Consider the following 10,535-nt stretch of genomic DNA (forward strand, 5'->3'; position numbering starts at 1 on the left):
ATAATTTAACCCGTAAACTAGACATTTTAAAATAGTTCTATATTTAAAACACAGACTTAGATACAATATCAGATTTTAACAGACATAACTGGCTGAATAAATTGTCTTAGTCTATGAATAAACTAACTGACAAATAAAAATCACGAGATAAATTATCTATTATTTTTAACAACAATCAATATTTAATTGTGATAGAATTCCATAGATTTTTTTTTTAAATTATCTTATAATTTTTTTTGAATAAATGTGCACTTACGTAAAATGTAAGCGCTACATAAATAGCTTAACAATTTATATGGGCCGCCGCAGACGTCTTAAAATTATGAGAAACAAACTTAATATAAAAAAAGTTTTCGATTCACGCGAACATAATCCATACAATATGTGAAGCGAAACGAGATGTCGCTTATTTTTTTAAACCTTTGAGACATACCATAAATGGTGCTTATTGAAATAGTGGAAAAGATCGTAAAATTATTATGACAATTATACGACAGATGTCGTTGGGCATATTGAATATAATATGTGATTATATTATTTAATATGTCAATATAAAATTAAAAAATATTTTTCTTAAGGTAGGCTTAAATAATCGCCTAGTATGGAGTCTTCGCCACTGCCACATAGTGCTGCCACCGATCAATCCGAGTTTTCTAATTAGTCCTCCAGCTAAACACCACCCCTGAGCTGGATCAATCACATGCCTTGTAGAAAAGCAGGGGAAAATATTCATAATAGTTATTTTTGTATGTGTTCTACACTCGTAAAGCCTACCTCTTATATTAGTATTAAATAAGTGGGTCATCTTGAATGATTATTCATCAATAATAAAGAAACATCTCTAAAATAAGAAACAACTCAGGCGGTCGTATATATTCATTAGTTATTTATTTTTTCTTAATCCTGATTCAAGAGAATGAGTAAGTTTGTGTGATTTCATGTAGGAGGAATGTCTGCATGAGAAATTACATTCATCACATTTCAACGGTTTTTCATCAGAATGAGTCATTTTATGTCTTTTCATGTCATTCGACCGTTTGCATGAGTAACTACATTCAGCACATTTAATTGGCTTCTCACCCGAATGATTAATTTTATGTAATTTCAAGGACGACGATTTTATGCACGAATAATCACAATTATCACATTTAAAGGGCTTTTCACCAGAATGAATCATTTTGTGTGATTTCATGTTGCTAGATTGAAAACAAGAGTAATTACATTCATGACATTTAAACTGCTTCTCACCAGAATGGTTTATTTTATGTCTTTTCATACTTCCAGACCCTGTACAAGTGAAATTGCACTCATCACATTTAAACTGCTTCTCACCAGAATGGGTCATTTTATGTCTTTTCATAATTCTAGAACCTGTGCAAGTGAAATTGCAGTCGTCGCATTTATATGGCTTTTTACCATAATGAGACATTTTATACCTTTCCAAGTAACATGATTTTATACATGAGTTGTTACAATCACCACATTTAAAGGTTCTCATACAGCTCTTAGTGACCTTCTTCATTGGTCTGTTCACCATCTTTACATTAATCTCAGGGTTCAATTGAATTACATCACGTTTTCCAGAGCCATTTATATTTATAAACTTTTGATTGTAATCCTCGAGTTCTTTTTTGATGTCTTGTTCATCTATTTTTATGTCGTCATAAAATTCTTCCGTTACTCTAGTTTTCAACACTTTCTCAGCGTTAGTTGCTACGCTGCTTGCAGCGACAACCTAAAGAAAAAAGACAAATTTTATTTTATTCAACACAATTGCCGCCTATTCGATACGTGCATTCTAACGGTCAAAACATGACACCTGACAAAGGTTCAGAGAAACCGTATACTGAGCTTCGACAAACGATTTTTGTGGAGGATTACTGGGTATGCGATGGTTTATCTTTAGGAATCGACCTGCTACCCATGCTTCATTTGTCAACAAACATTTGTCAGTCATACTTTTATCTGTTTTCCATTGAACTAAGAATATGAATTATTTGTGTCAGATCTTCACAGCGTACTTCTACAATGATGGTTTGGTAGGCAGCGTTTAATTGAATTTTAAAAACTAATTTGACTTTCTACAAATTGTAGTCTTATTTCAATGAAAACACATATTATGTACAACTGAAAGAGTTTAGTGTGAACTCTTTATGTGGGATATCAACAGCTTACTTCCACCCTTCAACACTGGCACTTGTAGAGGTTTTACACAACCCTACAACTGAACAACTGGCATGTTATTGTCTGTGCTCATATACAATAGATCATTTCGTCAGGATTATTGATGAAAAAAATGGTGCATACACTTGTCCATATAAATAATAAATAACTGAAGTAGGCTGTTTCAAAATACTCTTCTGCAAAATATTTAAAATGTGAGTTAAAATAGTTCTGCATTTAGCTTACGATTTATAATAACGCAACGGAAATGACACGGAAATGAAAATGCTGTCAACACCAGCAGGCCAGATGTTTTTTTCAAAAGAAACAGTCGCATTCGACCAATCTGCGGAGCTCAATTTGGCAACGTGTGTTTTGTGAATAACTGTGACATCACATCGATGTGTTCGACACGTTTTAAGCGGACGAGTTTTAATATGAGAGCCGGCTTACATGTAAGGATCGTAGCTACGACCATACGACAATTTCGCGTTACATTTATGGACGCGACATTATAACGCGGATGTAATATCTCATATTTGGGCACGTATAGTTATAATTGCAGGCTAGGTGTTCATCGCTAGATTGAAAGTACGAGAGTGTATGCAGTGTGGGGAATGGTTATTGTGCCTGGAAAATAGCGGGACTCCAAGTTTGAAGTGACTAGAAACTATAAATAGAAGGCGGGGTAAATGCGAACGTCGGTGCCACCCACTAATTTGGTCAACCCCGCGTATTTGCGCTTCTGTGACACCAATGTTCTCATCGTCACACAAGCGCCAAGTTCACGGTACAAGTTAAAGGTGCCTGCATTGTAAACCTACCTGGACTACCTGTGTGCACACTGAATAAGAGCACCCGGGTTGTGGATCCTCATTTTTTATTTGGAGTATTGTGTCTTCAACAAACTCCTGCTTGATGACAGTTTTGGTAATATCAGTCTCAGGTTTTATCGTGGTCAAGTCAGTAGCTGGATCCTGGAAATTAACAAACTATTATTTAAAAAAAACTGGATTCATTTCACGTTCAGCACATGCACTGAACTTCAAAAGTATTTTTTTTACTGTGGTTGATTTTCACACGCCTGCACCAACGCAGATCAAGTGGATATAAATTATCAGAGACTAATAAATATAAAATTATGCTAGAAACACATTACCATCATGTCACGTGAGCGCACGAGCTATAACAATTAGAACATTCAATAATAAAACTGCTAAATTACAAAAACAATGTGTCAATTACCTGTATATTTTGTAGTCCCCTCCCTAACCACTAAAACCAAACATACGCAAGGACACGTAACTAGAAAATGTGTACAATTTTAGAAAATAAAAAAACTTTCCATCACGCATGCGTAAATTGGTGTGGGGGGTTTGGTAAATTTTGGCAGATTTTACAAAGTTCATTTCCGTTGAAAACATGCTACAACATCGCACACTTTTTAACTGTGTTGCGAGCTTATTACAAGCTCATTTGCTCCCACGCGACGTGATCGTAATGTGTTTCTAGCATTAATGATTTTAGATAATGGGTGGCCAACCCACAGCCCACTGGGTGTCAACTTATGGCCCGTGGAGCAGTGATGAAATAAAAATAATATCAAATGCTGCCGCTAGATGTGCTAATTTCGCAAATTGAGATTCGATATTGGCTCAAGATTTTAAAAAGCACCGAGTGCTTTTTGCTGCATTTGCAATGCCATTCTCCGTAGACGTGAATTTATTACCGGGAAATTTACAAATGGAACGTCGTGAAATATGTTGCGATGAACAGTTGAAAAAGAAAGAAAAAAGGTTGTTTTGGAAGAGTTTTATAAAACATATTATTTGGAAAAGGAGAAATATCCTGCATTTTACAAACATGCTCTAATGATGACTTCGCTATATGGAAACACCTACACGTGTGAACAGCTTTTTAGTCGGATAAAGCATATCAAATCCCGAGTGAGAACATGAATCACTGATGTGCATTTGGAAAACTGTTTGCGTGTACGAACAACCTCACTGGATATCGATATTGATGTTCTGCCACACAAAATCAACCTTCTCACTAAAATTTATTATTTTTTATTATTTAAAAAAAGTCTAATCTAAGAAATATGTTAGATTCTTAATTTTGTTTTTTTATTAATATAATATAATATATGTTTCTTTTTTGTTTTGTATAGTAAAAAAAATCGGTTGTGCTGCCCGGTAGGAAGTCTAATTTTTAGAATCTGGCCCGGCTGTTGAAAAGGTTGGCCACCCATGCTTTAGATGAATCGAAATTTCAGTCAGGAAGCGATAATAGGTAATATTATGTTGACATTCTTAGCTAGTCACCAGTAAACGAAATCTCTGCCTGTGCAGTTAACAAATTGGCTGTATTATAGTTTACGATGAGGTGTTGTATCGGAAACCGGTCGCCGTATAGCATTGAAATCAAATACCCAATAAAAATCACCGAACACAAAGGAAAAGATATAAAAAAACAGCTATTGAAGTTATTTGTAAATATAATTTTGGGTGTTCGCAGGATGATGATGGAGTCGAAGATGTGTGCAGGAGCGAGTTTTATTTGGCAGCGTAATGATCGGTACAATAGTATGTTACAATGGTTCATGTTACAATACTAAACTTATGATAGGTACGGAGCCGAGGTCCGCATCTCGGTACAATCAGATATTGGGCGAAGCGATATAGAGACTGCGATGGTAACAGACTGCACCGCGATTTCCTAACTATCGACTCGTGTGGCACCAGACGACATGACGTAATTGTGACGTCAGGCCAATACACGCTCGAGGCATGCCGCCCGCGCGCAGTGCCCACCGTAGATATTATTACGATGAAACACCTATATGCGTATGGTGACAATGAATAGCGCCGCTGTTGGAGTAGCGTTATATTCTCGAGCGCTATTATCACTCCGGTAGTACGTCACAATGATGTCATATGACGTCATGTCGACCGGGCAGCTGGCACTCGCAAGTTCTAACATAGGGTCCCTGGAAACGTATATTCGAGTGACATTTGATAAATCATTCATCGTAATTTATACAGTCGAAAGTAATACATAAACATTATATTCTAGTACATAATTATCTTGAACGAGTCAGCGGTGTAAATTCGAGTACCTGTGAATGTATTTATTATTACAGTCATAATATAATATGAGACATGGGGTATGGATATTCGACTACTTTTCCATTGCGATAGCGTATTTCATATCACCATCCAATCTGCTGATACAGATAAAAGTTGTTAACTGGAATATGATTCGCTGGGAATATATTATTGCGATCGAATAATTTGATACATTATCAATAGATATTTGATCGCTAATATACTGACAGCTACATAATCATAACGTAAATATGTATTTTCTTAAATAATTAAGATATTTGATACCTACCAATTAATAAAAGATACCATTTTTATTGAGTCTTAGTATTAAATTTGCAACACTACTGTCCGCAATACTCCATGAACGCGTTATTTGATTAATATCAGTACAAAATAATAGCGTTGTGTTTTCGGTACGACAGATCACGGCGAAATGTCATACGTACAAGTTATAAGTAATAATATGAAATAGCGCCTGTTGTACACGTGCATGGATTTACTTGCACCAATTAATAGTGTGTATTTTAAACTATCGCGATACTACCTGTGTACACGTAAAAGTGCTGACTGTCTCGCCAAACTCATTTTTCAAGAGTAAGCGAGACGCGTTGTTGACATTTTATGTTACTATTTGACAGGTCGTGTTGACAAATCGGTTTACCTCGAAATGTGTCTGCGCGGTGTAGTTAGTTTTTTTTTCCGGCTGGTTCACAACTGTCGTTCTGCTGCGCATTCGCACTGCCATGTAAGTACCAATTATTATTATTGCGTGAAAATTCAGAAGCTTTACACGTGAAATTATTTGTTATGGCCGCGATAATATGTACCTACTGTCAACAGTAAATCCATGTACGTGTAAACGGGGTATAACTAATGTGACCAGAGGTCCCGTTTTCAGGCGCCGTGTCCCGGTGTTCGCGAACACAGCTTCGGGACGCCAAAATGTCCCGTTTTCGAAAAGAAGGAAACTTGAGACCAAGATACAGAAATATTTGATGAGTATCACTTTTTTCTAATTACATTACACCGCAAAAAGTCTCTGAATACAACACTGGGTATGTTTTAACTGAAAGTCGATGGTTCGTATAATATTATTGAATATTATATTTTATGCCTGCCCAGCACTAATGCACCAGTAGAAAGGGTCTTCTGTCTTATGAACAAGTTGTAGACGAGTTAATAAACACACTTGAAAAGCGTCAATTACATTGAGCTTCTTTACGAGCTGTTTGTTGGCGAATTTAAAAGCGGGCGATTCAGCTACGGCGATTTGATGATTACACACAAAACTTTCCATTCGCTGAGAAGCCACAAGCCAGCGACTATTTTGACAGAACGTAGTTCGTTTTTTTACCGGGATGTTGCTACTGCGCTCTACTGCGCAGACGCAGTAGGCCCACACGTCGGTGTGTAGCGTGTAAAGTTGACCGGCTTTCAACTTTTCTCGGTAGAGTGTTTACAACCTGCTTGTTAACTTGTTCAATTATTACACTGGGCGACTTTACAGGCAGATTATAAATTCGCCAACAAACAGCTCGTAAAGAAGCTCAATGTAATTGACGCTAAAGTAGATGCCCTTAAAGCAATGTTAATTATACACGTAAATTCGAAAAAATCCTGCCAAGAATTTCATTCGTTTTTGATGACCAGATATATTATACTAAATTTGTTATTCGAAAAAATATAACATCAGACAAACTTTCCGTGTACCTCTGTGTACTTTTCATTAATAAATAAAATAATATATACTATTAAGAAATATGTAGGACTCAAGCGTTGTACCTACTTATGCGCCTACTCAAACATACCTACCGATAATCTTCAAACAAATAAATAAAATAGGTAACCTAATAACACCAACATAAAATACCGTTTAAATATCTATGATAATATATATATTTGATGGCCCAAACATTGTCACATAATCTTTACCCCAGCGGCTTTATAAAACTCGTAACTAAAATCCCTTGGTAAATCGTCAAATTATCTTTCTATTTTCAGTTTAAGTCCTCGCCCTGTGTATGCACTGGTGTACACTAGGTGGGAAGAAATTGAAACAAGTATGCGAGGTGACGAATGGAGTCAATAGATTATGAAAATATTTAAATTGTTTAATTATGTTTTCAAATAATATGTTGTGTACCTAGCACGTAAGTTTTAAATAAAGAAATATCTTAATAATAAATATGTATACTGGTATGTGAGGAAGATGTAAAATTGTTATACTATAAAGGAGATGAATGCCGGAGTAAATGAGAATTGAGATGAATAAATGTAAGCGAGGATTAAAATATAATAACATGTATAGCATAATTACCGCAGAGAGTTACTATTAAACTCAGTAGTTTTGTTTTGTATAATTAAATTCAGTAGCTTCATTTTATAATTTAAAATAATACACGTACTGCACTGCCTTATCCTATAAATCACTGTATACTGCATATGCGTGAGTCGGAAGATTATTTTGATAGTATGTGTGTACTGTTATACCGATACGATTTGAACGAATCGGCTCGGAATTCCCTATCCATTTTTTTCTTTGCGATGTTTTTATAATTTGTAAATTTTAATAACTTCTTAAATACTTAACTTTCAGCGTAGCTTTCTTCCGTAATTATGTTTTAAATAATTTTACCTAGTTGTTTATAGATTAGAATAAGAGTTTATAACAAATTAAATGTTAAGGAATAATACGCGCGATCGCACTGCTAATTAGGTGGTGCCTCTGAAGGGGGACAGGCTTTAAAAAATAGGTCCTTTCCCGAAATAGAAGTAGTGTGATTCAGTTCGATTCTGTCCTTCTAATAAGATAGTAATGTAGTTCGATTTCGCTCTTCTAACAAGATAGTTGAGTTCGATTCGGCTCCTCTAGGAATATAGTATAAAACCCACGCTCCTTTATGGCGTGCCAGTTAATAACTAAATAAATAAAAATTATCAATTGAATACCAAAAAATAAGTTCCTAAATAAATAATCCGTTTATATAGAGTTAATAAAAATTAAATGTAGTAACCCTGTAATGTTTGAAATGATAAAAAAACCGTGTTTATTAACAAAATAAATAAATAAACAGATTTTAATATTTTCTTTAAGACTTTAATTCACATTGTATACATTTCCAAAAAAACCTATAAACATTTAATAACCACCCTATGGTACGTGCACTAACAAGTGAGCTAGCCAGATTTGTGTCGTGCTATTAAGGGTGTGTTACTAATATGACATGAAAAAACATTACTATCTTGTCAATTATATTATATTATGAAAGTGTGAGGCGCCTGAAATGGATAAGTACCTACCTTTTTTTAGGTGTCCCGGTTTGGGGGAAAATATAAATGGTCACATTAGGTATAATCGTTATATTTCTTAATAGAAAATAAATTTGTTTAAAACTAACCTCAAAATCACAACTGACATTTTCTTGCTTTATATCGCGACAGTCAGTACCGACTATTGGCACATCAAACCAACTCTGCTTTTCTGCGCCAGTTAAAAATTCATCTGATTCACGTTTCACGTCCATTGTACGATTTTAAGTCGTAAATTAACGTGTTAAATTTGTGACTGACCACTGGACTGATACACCAATAAAAAAACACTTTAGCGTCAGTGGCAGTGTTGCCATATTTTGAAAGCGGAATTATAGTACAGAGCCTCCAAAATTATAGTATTTGGGGATAAAATATAGTACGCGTTGTCAACTGTTGAAAATGTATAAGTTTTCCCGATTTTCATAGTCGGCTCGTTTTTTATAGGGAAAATATTTCGCCGGGGGCCGCAGGTTCCCCAATTTTCATGGTCGACTCGTTTTTTTAGGAGAAATATTTTGCCGCGGGCCGCAGGTTCCACAATTTTCATAGTCGGCTCGTTTTTTTTAGGAGAAATATTTCGTCACGGGCCGCAGATTTTCAAATTTACGAAAACGAGTCGATTGCAAAATGGCAAATGCAAAATTATAGTAATTTTATATTAAATTATAGTACGATATTCAAAATTATAGTATTTTGGGCGTACTATACCTATTTTATATCGTACATAGTACGCGGACCAAAATTATAGTACAAATACTATAATTATAGTACGGTTGGCAACACTGGTCAGTGGCAATGTTGCCATATTACACCTCTTCTTTATCGAGCCCTCTCTTTGAATATTCATGATATGAATCAATGCGTCATTTGAAGCCTGCCTTATTTTCTTTCTTGTATTGATAGGTTATTTATATTTGACTAGGTAGGTAGTACCTACCTAAGGGTATTATTTTGACATAAACCATTAAGAGGACGCTCTACAGAATCGGCCTTGAGAATTGAAAATATGATTTTTTTACATGTGGTCCATAATAACTGGTCTACTAGTTAAGGTGACGCATCAGTGAAACGCCAAATAATTTTCAACTGTACGCGCGACGAAATTTTGGACTCGCTGCCATTCACTGAGAGAATGTTGACCCGGGAACACGTCACTTTGCTGCGTGATGGCGACGGGTCAATTAATTCTAAAATCGTGTAAAGATGAATAAAAACGTTACCCGTTTACTTTAAAAAGAAAACATGTCAATGAATATATTATTATTGTTACTAATAGAACAATAAACAGAACATAAAATGGACGTATGTTGGATTTATATGACAATTAATATTTCGTTTGACAGGCGTCATTTTCACCCGCCACCCGCAATCCGCGCATCGCCTAGCGACGATCTTTTTAGACCGTGCCTCAACTAATGCATGGCCTTAATATAAAAAGGTTGCCGCCAATGTTTGTCTCAATAAACTCCCTACAAGTGAAGCTTGTGAAGTGAAGCTATGGGGTGACCAAAAAATAGTACTTTCTAATAAATTTACTAATAACATTTAATGTTACTAAATTCAATATGTTTATCAGTTCTTTGGTGGGAAGTATTGCAACTGATATGATGGATATGATAACTTTTTTGATGATGTGTTGGCCACGATATAAACTTAATAATATATTAATAACTTTTTAACCTGAAATTGTCCGAGAACTAAACATACGAAGGATGTTGACATACATATCAACCTACATTTTTATTTCATGTGCTATCCAAAAAACATTACTAATGAATAGTGCTTATTTGTAATGTTTAGGACCTACATATTAAAAATAATAGGTATTGTTTAATTCTAATGCATATTTTTTAAAACGTAGAATTTACTGTCTGCCTATAAAAAGAAAGTGACTTTTTATTGCCTGCGCAACTTCACTTTTATACTAATGAAACAAGTGGTAGGTAAAGCCAA

The 10,535-nt window shown here is 35.1% G+C and overlaps 1 protein-coding gene across 1 annotated transcript; it reads right to left on the reverse strand.

The window, feature by feature from the left end:
• Positions 1-752: 752 nt before the first annotated feature.
• Positions 753-8,885, reverse strand: LOC147076379 (uncharacterized). The gene is made up of 3 exons (XM_085940251.1): positions 8,669-8,885; positions 2,988-3,140; positions 753-1,735 (listed from the first exon to the last, which is right to left on the reverse strand). Exons 1-3 carry the CDS (start codon positions 8,792-8,794, stop codon positions 884-886), a joined length of 1,131 nt encoding a protein of 376 aa, XP_085796377.1. The 5' UTR covers positions 8,795-8,885; the 3' UTR covers positions 753-883.
• Between the last annotated feature and the right edge of the window lie 1,650 nt (positions 8,886-10,535).

Source organism: Rhyacophila brunnea, unplaced genomic scaffold (genome assembly GCF_057557595.1).
Source record: "Rhyacophila brunnea isolate RB1 unplaced genomic scaffold, BYU_Rbru_1.0 scaffold_13, whole genome shotgun sequence".
Lineage (NCBI taxonomy): Eukaryota > Metazoa > Arthropoda > Insecta > Trichoptera > Rhyacophilidae > Rhyacophila > Rhyacophila brunnea.